The sequence below is a fragment of the Leuciscus leuciscus genome (genome assembly GCF_965113295.1).
Source record: "Leuciscus leuciscus genome assembly, chromosome: 12".
NCBI lineage: Eukaryota > Metazoa > Chordata > Actinopteri > Cypriniformes > Leuciscidae > Leuciscus > Leuciscus leuciscus.
This window is the reverse complement of record NC_138736.1, coordinates 37700447-37723759: the sequence shown is the minus strand read 5'-3', so window position 1 is coordinate 37723759 and position 23313 is coordinate 37700447. Positions and strand designations below refer to the sequence as shown.

Sequence of the window (23313 nt, the reverse complement as noted above, 5' to 3'; positions counted from 1 at the left end):
GACATGAATCAGAACGCACACTGGAATATGCAGCTTTGCTTTGATCAACCAGTGCCGCTTTTTACGACTGATAATGATTATTTTTTGTATCTTTAATAGAATTAGGCCTATATATTAAAAATGTAAAACATTTTATTAGTTTAGCTTTATTTTTGTTATTAAAACAATATAATACTGACATATAGTGATTGTTTTTATATTTAATAAAATAATATTTAAATATTTAAAAATATTTTAGTGTACTATTTTAGTTTATATTTTATTATTAAAAATAATATTGGATTTTATGACAGATAGTCAGATACTGATTGTTTTTGTTTGATAAAATAATATTGATTTATTTAATATATTCAATATTTTATTAGTTTCGTTTGTTTTATCATTACAACAATAATTCCAACTTTTTCTGACAGATACTGATTACGCTTATGTTTAATAAAAAATATTTATATATTACAATTTTACATTTTATTTAATTATTTTAGTTTATATTTAATTTAAAAAATAATAATACTGCTTTTTGAGGTATATATGGGTTATTCTTGTGTATAATAAAATTAAATTGATAATATATTACAAATATAGAATATTTTATGTAGATATTATTTAATTATTAAAATATGATAATGCTGCTTTTATGAGAAAGATTATTTTTGTTTAATTAAGTAATATAATATATATATATCATATTTTTTCATATTCTAGTTTATATGTTGTTATTTAACTACAAGAGTACAATATTTTATTATTATCATTTCCCATATTTTTTGTTGTTGTAATTGCTTTTTTTTTTTTTTTGCAATCTTAATGTTTGCATATTTATTTTTTTGCAAATGTATTATATTTTCTAATTGTTTCTGACTTGAGAATAAGTTAATGGTATTTAAAGGACAAGTTCGGTATTTTACACTTAAAGCCCTGTTTACAGATCGTATCTGATGAAATAGAACGGTTAAGATTAAAATTTGGACACATGCCATGCTGTCCCGAGATTTTTAGGTTTATTTCGCTTTTGTGGACCTATTTTGCCAAACGCGTCACACCCGTGATTCTTCCATTGAGAGCTTGAATAATAGACACTCCAGCCCAGTTGGTGGCGATAATGCACCTTTGCCAATTGCAAGCAAACCACGGGCATTTCATTGAATACACAGAAGAAGCAGAAGAAGAAGCGGCGGAGTAATACCGTAAAGGTGCTGCGTTCTCACAGCACGTCCTATTAAGTCCCCCCCACAATGGTTGTCTATATGCACTGGAAGATTCCGTCCTAAAAACACATTAAACTTTCGTTTACAAAGACGTGAAACTCACCGAGTGGTCAGGGGTGTTCACTGATATGTTCACTCAAAAATCGCTGAAAAAGATGCATTCCAACAGGTTTTATCGTAGTTTTTGTCCAACTCCATTGACTTAATAGGACGTGCTGTGAGACCGCAGCACCTTTACGGTATTACTCCGCCGCTTCTTCTTCTGCTTCTTCTGTGTATTCAATGAAATGCCCGTGGTTTGCTTGCAATTGGCAAAGGTGCATTATCGCCACCAACTGGGCTGGAGTGTCTATTATTCAAGCTCTCAACGGAAGAATCACGGGTGTGACGCGTTTGGCAAAATAGGTCCACAAAAGCGAAATAAACCTAAAATTCTCGGGACAGCAGCATGTGTCCAAATTTTAATCTTAACCGTTCTATTTCATCAGATACGATCTGTAAACAGGGCTTTAAGTGTAAAATACCGAACTTGTCCTTTAAGTTATAAAGAGCAATTATCAAACCAATACCATAACCAAAAATACTTTACCTGCTGTTTGTCAGACTCAAAAAAATCAATATATGTTTTGATTCCATAAACCAAAGTTTGTCAGTTTCAGTTTATACCCGTCAGTGTGTGTGTGTGTGTGTGTGTGTGCGTGTGTGTGTGTGCGTGTGTGTGTCACATGCATCCGCCACTCAGTGAACAGATTATGTGCAGTTAATATCTTTATTCTAGTCAGTCAGAGAGGTTCTGGTATGATGTTTTATTCTGTGTGGGTGTTTAAACTCTCTGTGTCTGGAAGGCAGCGACTGACTCGTGTGTGTGTGTGTGTGTGTGTGTGTGTGTGTGTGTGTGTGTGTGTGTGTGTGTGTGTGTGTGTGTGTGTGTGTGTGTGTGTGTGTGTTTCAGCTGTAAAGCGCACAGGAACCTGAACTCCTCGTTTGCCATCATCATGGGTTTAAACACCGCAGCCGTCAGCCGGCTCAACCAGACGTGGGAGGTAAAACACTTCACACACTTCACACACTTCTACACATGCTCACCCTGTACTAACCAGCTGTGATGATGATGACGCTAGTTTACCTTACAAACAATTGGTCTCTCCATGCGAACAGTGAACAGAGGCAAAATCACAGAATATACAATGATTAATTATGTTTAATATACATTTTGGACCAACCAGCACAACATGAAAACTATAGAGATTTGAGGATTCATCGTTGCTCTGGTTTGAACACAGTTTAAGGGTGAACGAGTTAACGATACAAAAGTCAGCATGAAACCGAAGCTGCAATAGTCTTTTCTGCCCTATTGGATCAAGAACAAATGTGGGCGGGGCTTGATTTCGTCCATTGGGAATTGATTGGATGGTTGTGGTTTGCTATTGGCTGATCTCATGTGAGTGACAGGTTGCTCCGCCCTCATCATCAGAGAAGAGAAGAGCTGCCAGAGGGAGGATAAAGTGATTCGGATTCAAGATCACGACGGCACATGAATTTAAAAAATAAAGATGTGCACGGATAAATCATTTATAATAAACACGGCAATACTCCATTAATAAAATAAGAATTGTCCATTTTGATTTGATGGAGACTTTAAACAAGATGATGACTTTCCTGTTCATCAGTTTCTGTCGCTCTCTTTCCTGCAGAAAGTTCCCGGGAAATTCAAGAAGCTTTTCTCTGAACTTGAGCTGTTGACGGTACGTCAAACCCAGTCACATAAACATAAAACAAACTTAAATATGGTTGATTTTGATTCCATGTCAACATATGATCATAAAGAGATTCATCCGTCTTCTTCCTCAGGATCCATCCATGAATCACAAAGCCTACAGAGACGCTTTCAAGAAGATGAAGCCGCCAAAAATACCCTTCATGCCTCTGCTGCTCAAAGGTACAGGAGCCGCCCGCTGGTGGACAGGAAGTGATGTCACAACCACTCACATACACCACACACACATACATCGCATGGCCAGTTATTTGTTTCTTGGTCTCGTGATGTTGTGATCTCTGTTGGTTTTCAGATATCACCTTCATCCACGAGGGGAACAAAACATTTCATGATAATCTGGTGAATTTCGAGAAGCTGGTGAGTGTCCGTGATCGACAGGCTTCAGATGTGTTATCTTCACTGAGATGTGTTGTTGATGTGTGTGTGTGTGTGTGTGTTTGTGTGTGTTTTCAGCACATGATAGCCGACACCGTCCGACTCATTCGCCACTGTCAGACTGATCAGACAGGTCAGTGTTTCCTCCGGTCGAGTTCACAAACATCATTTACATATGTCATGTTTTTACTAATCAAAATGAAAGCATCACATGGTTGATATTCCATACGGTGTGATTAATATAAACACACATTATGTCTTAATATCAGGAATTTTAAGTGATTTCTTTTGGGCATTCTGAGCAGAAACTGTATTTTTATGCAGATGTTTTGCTAAATAATATTTGCTAAATGTAATAAAAAAAACAACTTTCACTTTGGTTTAGTGAAAAATTATCAGAACAAAATCACATTATTAACCAGTGACCAGCATTTACAAATAATGTTTTCACTCTGAAACAGTTTAAAGGGATTTTGGTTCCTGGTTTTGTTCCTTGAACCATTTCTAATCTCTGGTTATATACTGTATATTAATAAATATATATAATATTTCAGTTATTATAATAGTATCGGCCAATCTTAAGTGTTTGTATTATTCTGATTATATTATTAAAACAGTACAAATTTATCAGCTATCATATTGGTGATCAGCCATAAAAATACGCATTTACATTTTAAAGTAAATAAAAGGTAATAAATAAAAATAAATTATTATTATAAATATAATATGTTTATTTATTATCATAAGCTGCTAATTATCAGCTATCTTTAATTATTTAGTTATTTTAATTTATTTTTTATTATTAAAATATAATAATGCTGTTTTTTTGACAGACGCAGATTATTTTAGTTTAATATAGTAATATTAAATATATTATAAATATATATCATATTCTTTGCATATTTTCGTTTATATGCTGTTATTTAACTACAAGAATACAACTAAAATATCAACCAAATCATACCCAAAAATACTTTACATTTATTATATCTAGATATATACTGTATATTAATAAATATATACAATATTTGAGTTATTATTATAGTATCGGCCAATCTTAGTGATTTATATAATTATTATTCTGATTATATTATAAAAACAGTACAAATTTATCAGCTATCATATTAGTGATCAGCCATAAAAATATGCATTTACATTTTAAAGTAAATAAAAGGTTTTATAATATATAAGTCCGTTAACTCCATTGATTTCTCCTCTTCCCAGGAAACGAGCTTTCCCCGTGTGACAGCGCTGAGGTGCGATCCAGTGTCCATTACCTTCACATCATTGACAATCAGCAGACTCTGTTTGAACTGTCCCACAGACTGGAGCCGCGAGTCTGAGAGAGAGCGCGCGCTCACACACACACACACACACACACACACACACACACACACACACACACACACACACACACACACACACACACACACACACACACACACACACACACACACACACACACACACACACACACACACACACACACACACACACACACACACACACCGATTCCAGCTCCCAGCACTGACTAAACGGACACTGATAGTGGATATGAGTGTGTTTCCTCCTCCGTCACAGATACCCCTTTTCCACCAACAAGAACCGGGTGCTGGTTCAGAGCTAGAGCTATTGCCAGTTCGGAGTTGGTTCGACTGACGAGCTTACTAAGAACCGGTTTGCGTTTCCACCGGCCAGAGAGCCACAACAGAGCTATATCTTACGTCACTGCATACGTATCATGTTGCACAGCAACGCTAGTGCGGCAGCGCCAAACACAAAGGGCTTGTTCGACTTCATGCAGCTCTGCGCAGAACGATCGGCGGCTGACTTGAAGCAGTGCATGCCGGTTAGAAATTTTGTCCGACTTGATACAGCGCCGACGCCACGTGACTGTGACGTATGGCATCAAAGTACCGCGAGAGCGTTTCGAGAGTAGCCGGAGAACTCAGCCAGCGCAGCTTCTCAAGAGCGGCTGCACTGGGCTGCAGGAGGGCTGATGACGACACAGCTGTTCCACGATTGGCCGGATTCACCGCATGACAACGATCACGTGTGTTTCGTGTTTATTCGAACACCTTTAGTTCCTCTAATGCTCTCAAATCAGTTTATTATAACAGTGAACACTCTTTTCATGTCGTTGTCATGTTATATTGTGTCATGTTTATCAAATTAAAACTGCTTAAAAAACGTAGACTCCACTTCATTGATAGTTGCTTATGTTGAACTTTATTCTTGTTCAAACAGACGCTGTATGAAGCAGTACATAAAGTATTGAATGAACATGTCTCATGAAATGAAACATCTGTGTATTATTTGGCAAATATTGCATTTATTTCACTGCAGCTGTGGTAAAGTATGCAAACACCACGTGAGCGGTCACTACGGGAACCAGAAAGTGTCCGACTTCACGTCTCCGTTTGCAGCTCCTCCCCGCCTGCACGCGGCTACTCTCGCCGATCGGTTACATCCAGCCGCAGCCGATGTCGAACACATCTATTCACACCAGACTTGTTCGAGATGCATCGGCTTCTCGCAGAACGATCAGCACATGAAATCAAAGCACTGCGAAAGCGATCAAAAAGCACAAGGAGTCGTATGATCTCCAAACACTCCCGCAGCTCTGATCGGTCCACGCTGCTCCGATGCATCTCGAACAAGGCATCAACAATAATAGACGTTGCGTTACTATGGATGCTCATGGGTTTGCGAAAATAAATCGGCATCCAAACACGGCGAATCCAACGTGTTCGTGCAGCTCGCCGTAACTTACATAGACGGATATTATAATCGAGCTGCTATTAGCTCGACTAGCTGCTATTTAAAAATGGCGGTCACAAGTTTCTCTTCAGTCTTGTTGGCCACGGTAACCCCGCCCCCAGCCTCTGACGCAAGCGGTTCTTTCTTGGCTCCGTTCTAGACCCTGCAATGATTTGGTGCTACTTAAGAACCAGTTTAACTGGTTCGGAGCTGGTGCTTTGGCGGTGGAAAAACAAAGAACCGATTTGAAACTAGGCTCTGGCTCCGAACCAGCACCAGCTCTGCCTTGGTGGTGGAAAAGGGGTAAGAGCGAGAACACAGTCCATCAGGACATCAGTCTGCCTGTGTTCTCTAGATGTGAATAAATCTTTATTTCTTAATGTCAAAAATAGATCATCGAGAAGTCGATAAAAGCTTGTTTTCCTGTCCACAGGAAAAGCGTAAACTTTTCAGCGATGTTTTGTTGTAATGCGACCAGCATTCTGGACCATATTTATAGGCTATATCAATTTATTACTTGGACAGTTAGGGCTGGGCGATATTTTAATATTTTGATTTAAAAAATATATATATAATATATAAATATACTTTTTTTTTCAGCCTTTTGAACATGTTCGGTATTTATTAGTATTTATATATTTGCTCTGAAATAGATTTGAAGGCTGATTTCTTTTAGTAATTTCAACCAAATAGAAACTGTTGCCAGTTACATTGAAAATGTTTAATGCAAGAATAAAAATACAGTAAAAATCAAGAAAAAACAACAGCACATGTATAAATATTAAAAGCAATATTAACATATAAAAGACTGAGACTCGAGATTTGAATCAGTTCGACTGATTCATCATGGAAAAGAATCAGAGAAGAAACTCAATGGCCAAATAAAATCATCACAATGTTGCTTCATTTTATAAATATGTGATATTTTATAAACAAAGCGTATATCGCCCGGCCCTACAGTGTAAACTCAGACTGAACGAACAAACACAACTGGTGTCAAAGGTCATGATGATGTCATATAGGGCCAAGTCCTCACTTTCTACTGAATCTTGTTATGATGATGTTGAGTTTTCTCATATTATTTAATGTTTCCAGTTTGAGCTCAGTCCAGATGTGACACAGCCAGTCTTTCCCACGACACGCCCGTGACTGAAGCTTTTCTGAAGTGTAATTTCTACAGTGACCTGACAGTATTATTTCACAGTCATTATTTCTTGGTCCGTTCGGTGGTCGAGGCTCTTGAAGATGTTCGTTTCGTGCAGTTTTTGCCCTTCACTCGCTCTCGTTTGGATACAGTCGTTTATATTCGCAGTTCTGAAGCTCTGGTGTGAAACTCATTTCAGTTTTAAAGAGATTTTAAAGTGACATGCATGCATATTGTATTTGCACTTACATCTTTGTGTGTACATTATCGTGTAAGAATACGTTTGTAAATGTAAAGAAAAATAAGTTGGGTCATTTGCAAACACACGTTTCTGTGCCAAGCACTATTATGGGAGAGCAATGCAATATGAGAGGATTTTAATATTGTGAAATGTTTTATAAAAGCCTTGAACCCCGATCTGTTCTGACGTGATGCGATCCAGTGCACAGAACAAAACTACTTCTAAAATGGGATTTGATGCCAAAATCTGAGTTGATTACATCACTTGATTTCTCGATTTGTTTGATTAAAGGGAATTATGGATTTGTAAATGAAGAGCTCAGGAAAGAGTCTGAGTGTTTAGGCCACAGACGTCTGAATCTGAGCTTCATCTGTTTCCACACTGCCACATTTTGTTCACAGACGTGCGAACATCTCACCTGGACGTCCTGTGATAGACGACACAGAGCTTTTGTTGATATATATCTATAGCACTTGTGTTATTTTGTGTTTGACGGGATGTTTCCAGATGTGCAGAACAGATAGAGATGATGATGATAAAACATTGGCTGTCCGATGATTTGGTGAATCTCACAAAAAATGTCTGGGTCACGCATTTCATACATGAGAAATGAAAAACATCCTTTATTTTATTTATTGTTTACATTTATTTTATTTTATCAAATTATATTCAGTACAACAAATATAATTTAATTATACAATAATAATATAATTATACAACAAACAGAACTGCAAGGTGTGTTTAAATGTGCTTAATTGTCATGAAAATAATGTCACAATGCGAGGAAAATTTTTAATTAGGTACTTAAAACCTATTTAATTTTATTTATGTCATTATAAAATAGTATGAATCATATTTATGCAGTTTTGTAAAAAAAAAAAAAAAAAAATTTTTTTATTTATAATATATATATAATAATAAATATAATATAATTATAATAATAAATATTATTTACATACTTTATTTCTTTTTTTGTTGTTACATTTTGGGGTGAAATATGACCTACAAGTTAATCATCAAATTTTTTACCTCAAGAGTGGTCATAACTTTAAGTAAGTAACATAGAAAGTAGACTGGACTAGCCCTAACTAATTTGGTCAGACTAGATCTTCAGATCGAGTCTTAACTTGGTCATTTCTGACAGTTTTTGTGAGATTCTCTCGGGTAAATGAAGTATTTTGAGGTTTGCTGTTCTCCTAAAGCTTGTGGATTGTGGCTGATCTTGTGCTGTAATGGATTTGAATAGGGAAGAAACTGGACTGACCTGCCGTCGCCAAAAGCAGGACAGAAAGCCACTGAGATTATGAACATTTATGGGGTGTTGTTGTAATCTGCAAATGTAAATATAGATATGCTCTGAATATAAGACTTAATGTTAAAAAAACACAGAGATTCAAAGCAATATATTTACAGTCTGTTGCTATAGAAACCACACACGTCTTTTCTATAACCTGCATTTTTACAATAATGTTTAAAGGCAAATGTCAATAAAAGATTTATGTAACATTACATGCTGTCTTTAATTACTGTAATTATTTTTTTCTATTTTCTGAATTCTGTCATTAATTCCTCTTTTGTTTGCATGATTCAGCTTTATTTATGTTTAAGAATAATGCTTCTGGGTCCTTTATTAATCACTAGTTCATACAAGGTGTAAAGGAGTGTGTTTTTAGCCTGAAAACAGCAATGAATACTTTAAGTATTGAGCAAAACTTTTTAATCCTTATCACAGCACACACACACACACACACACACACACACACACACACACACACACACACACACACACACACACACACACACACACACACACACACACACACACACACACACACACACACAGTATTAAACAGAGTTTAGGAATAACTATGGAGCACATGCCCATGAAAGTGTGACATCAGTAGCGAACAGAATAATACAGGATTGAGAAATATTAAGAATTTAAATGCATTTACACGGCAAGAAGAAAAGAGTTGTATAATATAATAAATCATATTTTTAATCATATAGAAATCATGTTGTGTTCATCATTATTTAATCTGAAATTCTTCCATATAATGGCAGTGAATGGAAACCAGCATCAAACTTTAAAAAAAGACCGCACAGAAAGACCCCATGTGACACGTGTCCTATAGTGTTCTGGGGGTGTTCAACAGTTTCTTTAAGTAGGAAGGAGGGAAAAGCTATAATTAAAGAAGCTTGCAGTCGGATATGGCAAGGAAATTGGAAAAACTGTAAAAAACATTTTTATTATATACAAAACATGGTAAGACAAAGTAGAGAAGATCCGATAATTTTAGTACGACTAAAGATGGGCCATAGAAAACTTAATTCTACACTGAACATAATAGGAAAACACAGTACAGGATAATGTGAAATATGCCAAGTGAAGGAAACAGTTGATCATGTGTTGTTATTTTGTCCTAAACAGGAAAGGAATGAACTACAAAGAGAACTACAGAACATGGTGCAATGAATTTACAATCTGCAACTTATTAAACATAAAACAAGGATCTGGTCAAATAATAAAGTAGGCCTATAAAATTCATTAAGAATAGTGGACTTAAAGGGTAACTAAACCCTTAAACCAACTTTTTTTAGTTAATGATCTGTAAGAATGGGGCTTTATTAGTGCTGGTCATTGATTCGAGTAACTTTTTTGACATTTGGGTATAAAGTGTTTTAATTCTACAATATATGGTGTAAAAACGTCTGAGTGCTGCCCTCTTCAGGTTGAACGGTGGCTACTGCAGTTGAATTTTCCTATTGGATGTTTGCGGTACTACGTGACATAAGCAGGTTCCAGCTCACCACATATTCCAATATAGGCAGAATAGCCTAGTCTCAATTATAATTCACGCAAAAAACATGATTCACACATGCGTAGACAATTTCACATGCATGAAACCTAATTCACGTCCACACAATAAAAAATCACATGCGTGAAAAAAAATACATTCACAAAAACCAATTCACATGCGCAAAATAAAAGTATATATTCATAAAATACATTTCACAAATGCAAAACACAATTCGTAGATATACAACGGTGCACAAAAACCTTTGAATGTTTAAAATGTACGAGTTTATGGCCTGTTTTTCAGATCTTTTTATTGATAATTATTTTGCCACATTCACCAATCTTATGTCCAAATTTAACCTGCATAGCCTACTACAGGCTTATTCAGGTATTTTCAACTCCGCAATTTTGTTAAGACTAACTTCCCTAGTTTCCCTCAATTACCAGAAAAATCTCTGGTTGAGAATTTATTGTCAGCCCCTACAGGTGGTTGTCGTATATCCTCTGTCTACGCCATGTTACTCTCTTCTAATACGTCTTCTCTCTCCTGCCTAAAGATGACTTGGGAAAATGAGCTGCAAACTAAGTTTTCGGAAGAGCTATGGTCTGAGGCCCTTGCTAGAGTTAATTTCACTTCTGTATGTGCTCGGCTAAGTCTGATTCAGCTAAAAGTCTTTCATCGAATTCATCTTACTAAAGCTAAACTCCATAAATTGTTTCCAGAAACAGAGGACTCCTGTGATGCTCATTTTCTCCTGCTGATCACACCCATACATTCTTTAGCTGCCCAAAACTGGCCTCATACTGGTCTTCTTTTTTTGACTTCATGTCTAGAGCTCTGCTTATTTCTCTATCTCCATGTCCTCTAGTCGCCATCTTTGGTGTGTCTCACTCGTCATCCATCACAAGACAGAAAGCAGATGTTATTGCTTTTGCTTCTCTTATTGCTAGAAGGTGCATTTTGTTGCATTGGAAGTGTCCAACCCCCCCCCCCCCCTCCTACTACCTCTTGGTTAAAGGATCTGATGTCATTCCTTTCACTTGAAAAATTTAAATATTCGACTCGGGGCTCAACGGGTACATTTTATAAAACTTGGAACCCTATTTTAAATCTTTACGACTCTGTATCCTCTCTAGATCCTGACTTAATTATATAATGGTTGAGCAAGTGTATTGTTTTATTTTTTTCTATGTTTTATTTTTTTAATTTTTTTATCAGTTGTAGAGACTGCCGGTATTTTCTAAATCCTCCTGGGTGGGTGGGGGGAGGGGTTTGGGATGGTGGTTATTCTGTTGTTTGTGTGATTCTTTTACACTTTAGGAATGTGTAAAAAGACAAAAGTGCAGACAATGTTTTCTCTTTTATGCTTGTCTCTTTGATGATTGAGTGTAAACTCTTGTCTGTAGGCTACAATAAAAATTGTAAAAAAAAAAAAAAAAATGTACGAGTTTATCCTTGAATGTGCAAATCGTTATTCACGTGTGAATCGCCTTGGATTTGTGTGTGTGTGTGTGTGTGTGTGTGTGTGTGTTTTTGAGACTTTCCTGGCAGCGAACTCCTCCTACACAGATGAGTCGTACTCTTTAGCCAATCAGATTTAAGCTTATCAATCGACCAATTGTTATCACGTGAGGGCGGGCCTACCTGCATGGGGCAAACATTTTGGTAACTTGGTAATAGACCATAGACTATAATAGACCTACAATGTCTTCTTCTTCTTCTTCTTCTTCTACTACTTCTTCCTCATCTTTTTCTTCTTCTTCTACTTCATCTTCTTCTACTACTTCGTCTTCTTCTACTTCGTCTTCTTCTTCGTCGTTTTCTTCTTCGTCGTTTTCTTCTTCTTCTTCTCCTCCTTTTTTAATTTTATGTTTTTACCATGATCATAATATCATGGTGTTTTGAAGATCCAGTGTTGTGTATGAATATGGTAATACTCATTCAGTGATAGGAATTACCATCTGATTTACCTCAGTATTATCACATATCATTTTGTAATTGAAATGGTAGAAACAGCTTTGATATACTTTATCAATTTGATCATAGTTTGGTTTATTTTGATGTATATAAAAACAAAAATACAGACACTTTCACTTTGTCAGGTTGAGATGGGAGAAAACAATGGCATGAATAATTATGAAAAGTTGAAAATAAAATTGTTAAACAAGCATTATATTTTCACAATATAATTTGCAATTATAGCTAGAATTATAGATTTTAACAATGAAAAACAATTTATGAAAATATAGCAAAACATGTTTAGATTTGTAATTATATAAATCATTTTCATTGTGTATTTCATATTACGGCAGAAAATTCATTTATTGTAATTGACAGGTGTGATGATCAGTGGAGTTGAGTTTTTACCTCCATCATTATTGCACGGGCTAAAGAATGGATAGAGTTTCCCAGTGAAAGACTGATCAGTGAAAGAGTAGAGATGAGAGCTGGACTCCACATCATAAAAGGAGACCAGACCCTCCTCATAATCCACAAACACACCGACCCGCTGCGGCTTCACTCTCACACACAGAGAGACAGGAGAATCAGCACAGGCTTTATATTCATTCCCATTCTTCAGCCGCACAGTCCAGTATCCATTACTGGGAGTCAGTGTGATCTCTCCCTTCCTGTTAATGGATTCTCTGGTCACTCCTAAATCCCATTTAGTCTTTCCCTTCACCTGCACCTCAAAATAAAATCTCCCTGAGGAGAATCCCTCCTTTCCCAGGACACATACTGTATCAAATCTCTCTGGTTTGTCTGGGAGTTTCTGTATAATGTCTCCATGTCTCACTTGTTTTCCATCATCAGACAGGATGAGATATGGATTAGCTGTATCAGGATCCAGAGTCACATCCACTGAGAAAACAGAGAATATAAATCACAAATTCACAATACATATATTTAGTAATGATGTGTGTAATATGTAATCAGTGTTTAATCATACTGTCGGTCAGTGATGAAGCTGTGAGTATCTGAATGTAATCTAGTGTAGTGCAGACAGCACACTGTACCTGCATACTGCTGTCTCCTCTTCACTTCTGTAGAGACTCTCTTCAGTTCTGTGACTAATGACAATAAAACATCATCAGATCTTTGACATGTTTATGTGTGGAATTATAGACAAGATTTAAGGTTATATTTAAAGAATTGTGGACAACATCATGTTTTATCTGATCAATGTTTCTCTGCTGATATTTAGAGAATCCCTGAACTCCTATTGTGTTTGAGCTCGAAATGAAGAGTTCAGATGCAAAAGCCTCTAAATGCCATCTGAAATTTTCTTATAGAATGATCATTTTTATCAAGTTCGTATATTTAAATTCAATAATTTCACTTAAATGGCAATGAAGATTACCTATTAATTGTCATTTAAGTGAAATTACTGAACTTAAATATACAAGCTTTATAAAAATGATCATTCTATAAAAAAATTTCAGATGGCATTTAGAGGCTTTTGCATCTGAACTCTTCAAATATTCCTCCTTTTTAGAACATCTTGTTTTGTGAACATTTTATGAAATTTGTATTTGAGATATTGTTATGGCTAATGTTATTAATCTCAGTTTTGGAGTGTATTAATGTTGTGGTTATTCACTAAAGACAACACTATAAAAAAAATAATCTTTAAGAAAATGAAAATGAAAGTCCAGCACTGCGAAGCTGTTTGAACTACATGTCTGAAATCTTGCACTGCCGCATGAATAAATGATACAGCTGAATGGTCTTACCATTTTCTGTGTTTGCTTGGTTGTAATGTTGCAATGCATGCTGGGGGTTTTGTACTATGCTGGCACCCCACATGCATTGCGACATTAAACTTTTGATTGTCACCATTGTTGAGATTCATGTGCTGATTGTTGATGTATGTGTGTGTTTAAGTTATGCAGATATTCATAAATAGAAATGAGTAAAAAAATACAAAAAATATCCACAGTCTACCTTATTTATTTACATAAAACATATAAAATAGCAAGAAAACAAGAACTTTACCTCTCTTTTTATGAGTAAACACAGTTATGAGTATTCCAGCAATCACAATGAGCACAACTATAACTGAAATCAGGATGACTGATGTTCTCCAAGAATTAAACATATTATCTGCAAAACAAATAAGTAAATCACATTGTTTAAATCAAACATATTTTACCGGTGTTTACATAATCTTCAGTTTAGAATGGCACAGTAAAATGTTGATACAAAACTGTATTATAAACCTAATGCTGTTATTACCTAAAGCTTCACATAATAAGCTGATAATCATGAATTCTTTTTACTGCATCAAAAATGTCACGTGAACATAACTTACAAGTACAGTAACAGATATGTATACAGATATGTACTTACTTGTGGTCTTAATCAGTGTCTCCATCATGTGATGTCTCAGTTTGACTCTGCAGTGAATCTTGTCGTTACTGTCATATACAGTGACGGTGTGTTTGACACTGAATCTGTCTGTGTTTCTGATTGTCTCTGTAGTTTCTGAACTCAAACTGACTCCTTCACTGTCCAGCCACTCAAGATCAGGTTCAGGATACCAACCTTCAGATTCACAGTGTAGATGAAGCCCTCCTGAACGATCAAACCCATCTACAGTGATCACTGGAGGACTTCCTATAGCTACAGATCGACAAGAACCTTCTGTTGTTATTCTGGCTGTTTTGAGTAAGTTTGTTCAGTGAAAAGAGCATGCTATAGTTTTCACTGGTTTCCTCACCTTCAATTCTGACATCAACAGTGGCGTCATCATACCCGGATTTAGACTGAATCAAACACTTATAACGTCCTTCATCAGAGTCTTGGACTGTTGAGAGTTTGAGTGATGCTTTTCCTCTCTGTAGTTCTTGATGATTCAGTTTTGTTCTTCCTCTGTAGGACTGAATCTGACCTGTGTTTCTGTCTTCATGATCATCATAGAGATGCACTAGTGAGTCTTTCAGATCAAGTCTAAACCACTCCACTCTCATGTCCACAACACTGATGTTGGGTTTGACTGAACAGGGCAGAATCACATCTTCACCAGCTACAGCAAATACAGGATCCGCAGGTCCCACTACTTCATACTGCTCTGTTACAAGAGAAAGAGAGCCGGTCTGAACTACACACCCTAAAGGTTTTTACTCTAATGTTGTTCCAGAAAAACAGTACTGTGCAATAAATATAAAGTATTATTCACAATGATGAATAAATTACCTGATCTTGAATCAGTAATTCCACTAACAAGCAGGAGAGTCAAACAAACAAACTTCATCTCTGAGACACATTTGCTAAAAAGAAAATATGAAAAAAGAGAAAACACTACAGAAAAGTGTGTCAGCATACATGCATTTTGCCTTAGAATAATACCTTAACCTTCTGTCCAAAAGCGAGATACACATTTACAATCACTTTTTATAAATGTGATTTTCATCTGCAGTTTCGCAGGTTTGTGTTCAGTCTGTCTGCGAGTCATTTACTTCCTGTTAGTCTGGTTCTGTTCAACTTAATTTGACATAAACCTACTAAACCAGATCACTTCCATTAGAAACCTGTTCAGCACAATCTCTCTTATATTTCTATCTCTTACCTGTGAGGATCAGATGTGTCCACAAGACTCTTTGAACGGATCAATAAATATTCTGTAGTTTAAAGAGGTTGATCGTTTCAGGAGTCCATATTGTTGTTGATCAAGTTAGTCCACTTTCTCTGAATCTCTCTCTGAACTACAGTGATGTCAGAGAGTGATGTCAGAGAGTGATGTCAGAGCTCCTCCTGTATTCACACATTTACATTTGTCCCTGTATTCGGTGTGTTTGGTTCATGTGTTTATTTGTATTGGGACTAATGTTTCCTTCAGGTCCTGAAGAAGAAAAATAGCAGACTTACAAAAGCTTGATTGTTTGGTGAAATCTGTGAAGAGTTTCCAGGACAAACGCTGCTCAACTTAAAGATGTTTCATAAAGTCATAAGGATCGTTAGTCAATCTGTTGCTCTCATATCTGATATTTTATGGGACATTTATGGGTTCAGTCGATCTGTGGGAACATGCTCTGAGAAACACTGCTATGATTTTACAAAATCCATTGCATTTAATCAAAAAATACTTTGCCTCGAGAAAAGGACAGTAACACGGAAAGACCTGCTGGTCGGATGCCGGTTTTGGGCCGATTGAGCGCCAGCTTACAACATGATCTGGCACATTCAAAATTTAGTTTATATAATATTATATTTAACAGCACATATTTTAAGTTATTTACATGTGTACGAGAGAAGTACATCTGAACTTACCGCTCTGGGTTTCTTGTTCATCTTCAAGTCAAATCTGTGAGGAGAAAACAAAAACCCCATCATGGTCAGATCAACTATTGAACCAGTTTTAAACCCTGCATGCAACTAACTAAAAAACCCAACATGTCTATGAACTCCACAAGCATGCAGCTGAAAAATAAATGCAAAACCAAAACAAAACTGCAGCAACATCTGTGAATGATGAGGCAGAAGCAAGCATCACAGCATTCATCCACGTGACGTGGACGGCCCTACGGACAGAAGACACGCGACTGAGAAACAGCAAGTAAAATTGAGACTTACTCAAAGTCATAATCAAACATGCCAGAGGGGCTGAAGGGGGCAGCGTTAGGAAGGAAGAGCATCAGAGGTTAGTGCACTAGACGACCAGCACATTAATCCCACAGTGGACTAGATAGGGTGTCAACACTTGGGTTTATATGTAGACACTAAAGCATCCTCTATAGGGCATCAGTGAATATCAGACCCTAACTTGTGCTCATCTTATTTAATGGGAAACGATCCTGGATGCAAACTTCATCTGCTCCAAAGCAAACCACACATAACAAAATCAAGATTCACCATCACTGTTGTGGCTTAATGATTGGATTATATTAGCAAATGGAGTTTATTTTGTACAACAATAAAGACAAATTTGAAAGGGTCTGAAAATAGTTCATATATTAGGGGAGCGCGGGGCACAACCTAACGCGGGGCTAGTTGTAACACGCTTGTTTTAAATACTTTCGCACATGCTTGGATGACGAAACTTTGTGTATTTACTAGTTGCCATATCAACACTATATAGAAAAAAAAATTCCGCCAAAATTATTTTTTTTTTTTTGGAAGATATCCATAGACATTTATTAAACCATAGCAAAAGTAAATTTCTTACTTAAGTAAATTTTTCATCTCTATTTTTTGTGTTTATTTAAAATAAGACAAATCTGATATTATTTTAATCTCCAAGATGTTATTTAACAGTTGAGATAGTTATTTAATGCTTCGCTAACTAGCAGAAGACACTAGCAGGGTTTAAACCCCAGTTGTGCAGGCGGGGGCATGTTGTAACACTGCGTTACAATGTGCCCCTATTAGAAATATGCCATTATATTCTATACTTTTATTAATTTTATTGGGAAAACGTGAGAAAAAGGTGAATAAAGACTGAGAGTCAATGTTCAGAAATGACTAATTATTTATTTGTTTTGAACTATGTTGTATAGCTGGTTTTCATGTGTTCGTAGTCAAAACTCAAAAATTTGTTTATATTTAATTATTAAAAATTGCCATTATTTTATATGAAAAAGTTTTTTAATTGTATTTTATTTAGAAAATATTTTAGTTTGTTTTGTATATATTTTTTATTAGATCAGATAACATTTTAAGCTGTCATATGTTATGTTGCAATGTGCCCCACACATGTTACAATGTACCCCACCTATGGGGCATGTTGTCACATTTCACTTCCATTCTTTCGGGGTATGTCAAGAAAAAAGTATATACTGTATTAATAAAACAAAACCACATAATTGTACTAGACATGTGGGAAATTAATGTGGGAAAAAAATAAATACTCTGAACCATAAGTAGATTTACACAAAGAAAGTCAAAAAGCGTTAGGTTGTGCCCCGCTCTCCCCTATATTGTGCATTTCCTAAAAAATAGAATAAAAACGACAAAAGCTACAGGCCAACTAACAAGAATTACTCGTGAAAATCATATTTGAGGTTAATTTTAGACCCAGTTAATATCAAACCTTCCAATCCATAGTAATTTTCCATAAACCATCTATAAATACAGTAAGAAAATGGGCTTTATATCCTCTGCACTCAGTGAGACGTTGAAAACTAGCTCCTCAAAATCTTCCTTCTGTCCATCTCATACAAACACAGATTCAAACGGTTTCATTTGAGTGTTTCATTCTCTAGTCAAACCGGGCTCTTATAGGTCTGAACTGGACCAAAACAGCATTAAAAAAAAAAAAAGCTCAGCAATGAAGGGGTGAAACTCTAAAACATCAATAGTGCAAAACAGACCAAAACACACACACTGACACACACACACACACACACACACACACACACACACACACACACACACACACACACACACACACACACACACACACACACACACACACACACACACACACACACACACACACACACACACACATAAACACAAATGAACTGGTAGGGCTATTACCATACAGCATAATTGAGTCAGAAGACTGAAATAAGAGGTTGAAATGAGATCAGATCCAGATGGATTAAGCTGTGATAAAGCATTCCTGTTTATTTTTGTAATTTTTTTTATTGAATTTTAATGTTACACTAAATTATTTCTCTGTGTTCAGGTTTGACTGTAGTAATAATAATGCAAAAATGTGTTCACTTTACATAAAAAAAAGGAAAATTATAAACCATGACAAAAAGTATTATTTGAGAATTTCAAAAAAATACTTTCAAATCCACATTTTAAAAATAAGTAATTTTGTCCAAAAACTAGTAGAGAATTCACTAGCCTCTCCATAGAGAGCTATACAGGAATCTAGTGGAAACACATGACATGACATGTTTGTTTTATTTTCTCTCAACAGTTGGCACTAATCTAGTCTCTCTTTTTTATGCTTTATTTGAACATTCAGTTTATAATGTGAAATAACAGAATTAGAACACAACAATAATTATTAAGAATAACAAAAATATAGAAATAGTAAAAGAAAACATTCAACAACATCATCGCACAAAACAAAAAACAGTTAGACAGTGATGTAAAAAAGAAAGAAAGAAAAGAAGAAAGACGGAGGGCATTACTTAAATGAAATGAAATCGAAACATTTATCACAGTAAAAAGTTTGTAGGTTTTGCAAATTGTACATGTTCTGAGTGCTTTTGGATTAAGGGAAGATGAAATTGTAATCAAATAATGTTTTAACTCTTGTAAGAATACAAAAAAAAAATTGGTTTACAATTTGAAAATTTACGTTTGTGAATATAAAATCTACATAGGAAAATAATTAGATTTATTATAAAGCAGGCATTTGAATCCGCTACAAAAAATCCCCCAAAAAACTGTTTTGGGATTCATAGAGAAATTTTGCAAGATATTGCTTGAGATAAACCAACTAACTTCTTTCCAAAGTTGCTGAGTATAACTGCACGACCAAAACAAGTGAAGAAGAGTTTCAGTGTCATTCTGATAGAAAGAGCAATTAGTGTCTAATCTGTCAAATAAATCAAATCAGAATTTTTTGTTTGTGAGAAACCTTTGTTGTACGGACCATATCTTTTTCCAATTTAAATGATCAAAAAGTCCATCCCAATATGAGATAGCAGGAGGTGCAGAAATAATGTTCTCAAGGAATAGAACTCTTACTTTATAATTTCTTCCTTTTTATTTTCAGTGAAACATATTTCACCAATAGGAGTGTTGACAGGTTCAGGAGAAGATAATGAACGAGAGAGTATTATTTTTGAAAAGCATGAGTTTGCCAGAAGGAATAGCATCCATAACTGTGGCAAACTCTTTGGGAGTTACCGGTATATTATATTCTGAAAGAAATATAGGGAAAATATTCCAAATAAAGGAGGGATTTTTAAGTAATCGATTAAGCCAATTTATTTTAATTGTGTTATTTAGTAAACTAAAGTCAGTGAAGTTTAAGCCACCCTTTTGTTGAGTATTCAGTATCACTGACTTTTTCAAATAATGGGATTTGTTTTTCCATAAAAATTTAACTAAGATTCCATCAATAATTTTACAAGTGTGCTTATCAATGTACAGTGAGTGAGCAGCGGAAGTACGGCGAGACAAACCCTCTGCTTTAACAAGCACACCTCTTCTTTCAGAGAAAGGTCTCTCTGCAGCAGCAGTTCAGGCGCTTCATTGTTTTTAGAATAACTGGGTCCAAATCAGCAGAGCATCTACAGTTATCTTTGATTATTTGTGTACCCAAATATAACACAGTTTTTAACTGCAATACCACTAACTGAAGAGAACATATTGTTTTTTATCGGAAGTAGTTTACATTTATTAAGATTTAGATGTAGGCCAGAGGCTTTAGAAAAGAGAAGAAGAGTACATAAGACTGCTGGTGTTTGCAGAGAGTCTTCTAAGAACAGAGTATCATCCGCTAACTTATTCATAATTATCTTGGTATTGCCAATATTGATGCCTTTTAGATGGCTTGCTTTGATGTGGAAACTAAGAAATTGTGTCGCAATTAAAAAAAGATCCTGGACATCCCTGTCTAACACCACGGTTTAAGAAGAATCTGGGAGAGGTACCGTTACTCAACTTAATGGAGCGACTACTGTTCATATACAGCATTTTGACCATATTACAGAAGGAGTCACCAAAGCCAATTCTATTTAGTGCTTGAAACAAAAACTCATGTTCTAATGTGTCAAATGCTTTATAGTCTAAAAATAAAATAAAACTTTCTTTTGGGAGTAAATATGAGTAGCCCAATACATCTAATATTAAGCGTATGTTGTTTGATATATGTCTGTTTGGCAGAAATCCTGACTGTGTTTCATCAATAATGGAATTTAGGACACATTTTAGTCTTTTGGCCAAAACTAAAGCTATTATTTTGTAGTCATTATTTAGTAAAGTGATTGGGCGCCAATTATCAATGAAAAGGGGATCTTTATTTGGCTTTGGAATTAGGGTTATTATTCCTTGACATTGGGTGTGTGGGGGGGAGGGGGGGGGGGGGGGGGGTATATTTTCTCTATACTTTTGTCTAAAAACCTCTAATGGAAATGATGCTATTTTTCTGCTAAATAATTTATAAAACTCTGAGGTGAGCCCAGTAGTGCCAGGAGATTGTCCATGTTTTAATGAATTAATTGCTTCTACAATCTCATTCATGGGAATAGGAGCATCACAAAATTATTTTTCTACCATATTCAATTGCTGTACATTCTGAAGAGACTCGAAGAAATTAGTCGCATCTTGGTGACAAAATTAAGATGTATAGAAATCTGTGTAAAATTTAGAACAGAATTTTCCAATTACTTTTTGATCTTCATTTAATACTCCATCAATCATGAGTTTGCCTATATAACTAGTTTTAGCTTGTCTTTCTAAATGAAATAAATAAGCAGAGCTTTGTTCACCTTCCTCAAGACACTTTCTGCGTGATCGGACGTAAGCTCCTTCAGCTTTATATTTATATATTTATATATTTTATCTGATAGGTGTTGCTGTTCAGCAAGTTCAGCTTGATCAAGATCAGTAATATTTTCCACATTTTTACCTAAAAGACTAGCAATTTTACAGATAACATTACTCTCATTACAGACTTCCTCTTTTTAGCTATAATTCACTACTGAATTTTCGAAAATATTTACAGACTTCATATTTAGCTAACTCCCACTTACTACAGTAGTTATCTTCTTCCTTTGCTTTGTTCCAGACATTTGTGATCATTTCATCAATTTTGTTTTTAACTTCATCATAGGCAAGAATTGAGTTATTAAGCTTCCAATAGGAGGGAGTATTATATGAATTAACAGTAGTTGAAAGAGGGATGCAAATAGAAATACATTTATGATCAGATAAAGGTGAAGGTATAATATCAGTGGAAATATTATGCAGCTCTTTAGAAGCAAGCCATTGGTCAATGCGAGACTGGCAGGAGAAAGACTTGTTATTCAAATACATTTAAAGATGGATGAGTTTCCCTCCAGTTATCAACCAAAGAAAATCTTTGAACATCCATGAACATCTTTAAGTAGGAATTAGAATGATTAGATTTTGGGGGCCATCTATCAATATTATTGTCCATAACCACATTGAAATCTCCTCCAAAAAACAAATAAGAGTTGGGGTAGTTATTTAACAATAAAAGTATACGTTCTTCCAGTCGATAAAATAAATCTTCATTTTCTTTTTGTTGATTAGGTCCATAAAGATTGGTAACAATAAACATCATATCTGAGATTTCAAGTAGGAGGCAAATATACCGACCACTCGGATCACAGTCAGAAAACAGAATTTTCCCCTTAAAGCGATGAAGTAAAATGTAAACTCCAGCTGAACTTGATGTTCCACGGGACGTCCACATGTCCAAGCCCCATTGTGATCTCCAAAAACTAAAGTCTTCTTTGACTGAATGACATTCTTGTAAAAAATAAAAATCTGAATTAAACTGTTTAAGATACAAAAATATAGCTTTACGTTTAGTAAGGCTTCTTAGCCCTCTGACATGAAGTGAGTGAATAGAAAGAACCATCAAGGAAAAAAATTAAAATTAAAATTTAAGCTAATACATAACGCGTTGAGATCGGACTAAAGAAATTTGTGCATAAAGATGAGCACAGTAAACTACAGTAAAAACAGTATATTGATGTAGTGCAGTAATAGGCGTTATACAACTTTAAAACAGAAGTATATGAGAACCCGTAACAAACATGTGGCAAACAAACAAATATCACTGGAACACCTCGTTTTGTTCGGCAAATTATGTGGACTATGAAGTTAAACCCAGTGACATTTTAATAAAGTGCAACGTTAAATGTCATAAATAGGGTTAAATCCACTGATCTTTTTTTTTTTTTATTTTTTTATTTTTTTATTCAATGCCACAAGAACAAGAGGAATTACATATTCACAATATCATTTTAACATTAGCTGCCAGAAAAAAAAGAAAAAAAAAAGAAAAAAAAGAAACTGGTTTACATTGTTACATTGCTTTTTTTGTTTTTAGCTTGTTCCAAAAGATG

General features: G+C 35.3%; 3 protein-coding genes across 6 annotated transcripts in view; 2 read left to right on the top strand and 1 right to left on the bottom strand.

Moving 5' to 3' along the window:
• The window catches only part of LOC309511716 (rap guanine nucleotide exchange factor 5-like), a 43305-nt gene extending 37751 nt beyond the window's left edge, over nucleotides 1-5554 (top strand). The window contains exons 2-8 of one of the 2 annotated variants that reach the window (XM_082186989.1): nucleotides 1999-2095; nucleotides 2156-2251; nucleotides 2903-2953; nucleotides 3060-3147; nucleotides 3278-3342; nucleotides 3439-3493; nucleotides 4585-5554. In XM_082186989.1, the coding sequence (XP_082043115.1) occupies nucleotides 2204-2251; nucleotides 2903-2953; nucleotides 3060-3147; nucleotides 3278-3342; nucleotides 3439-3493; nucleotides 4585-4703 (426 nt within the window). In that variant the 5' untranslated portion in view covers nucleotides 1999-2095; nucleotides 2156-2203 and the 3' untranslated portion in view covers nucleotides 4704-5554. Of the gene's footprint in view, nucleotides 1-1913; nucleotides 2252-2902; nucleotides 2954-3059; nucleotides 3148-3277; nucleotides 3343-3438; nucleotides 3494-4584 lie in introns of those variants that run through there. The other variant, XM_082186990.1, reaches the window with a different exon arrangement.
• LOC309511700 (zinc-alpha-2-glycoprotein-like) overlaps nucleotides 1-23313 on the top strand; it is an 84925-nt gene that overhangs the window by 9329 nt on the left and 52283 nt on the right. The window lies entirely within an intron of this gene.
• LOC309511704 (butyrophilin subfamily 1 member A1-like) lies at nucleotides 12288-16027 on the bottom strand. Of its 2 annotated transcripts, none has more exons than XM_082186973.1 (7): nucleotides 15876-16027; nucleotides 15503-15576; nucleotides 15027-15377; nucleotides 14657-14929; nucleotides 14303-14410; nucleotides 13324-13377; nucleotides 12288-13168 (listed from the first exon to the last, which is right to left on the bottom strand). In XM_082186973.1, exons 2-7 carry the CDS (start codon nucleotides 15558-15560, stop codon nucleotides 12624-12626), a joined length of 1389 nt encoding a protein of 462 aa, XP_082043099.1. In that variant the 5' UTR covers nucleotides 15561-15576; nucleotides 15876-16027; the 3' UTR covers nucleotides 12288-12623. The 2 variants fall into 2 exon arrangements, with proteins under 2 accessions (XP_082043099.1, XP_082043100.1); XM_082186974.1 differs by having other exon boundaries at nucleotides 13324-13359.

Bases quoted from the DNA above. Each gene is read 5' to 3' on its own strand.
- LOC309511704 (XM_082186973.1), bottom strand. From the start codon at position 15,560: ATGAAGTTTGTTTGTTTGACTCTCCTGCTTGTTAGTGGAATTACTGAT. The intron at 15,378-15,502 runs GTAATTTATTCA...CTCTTGTAACAG, and splicing joins AATTACTGATTCAAGATCAG to AGCAGTATGAAGTAGTGGGA. The intron at 14,930-15,026 runs GTGAGGAAACCA...GTCGATCTGTAG, and splicing joins TGTTGATGTCAGAATTGAAG to CTATAGGAAGTCCTCCAGTG.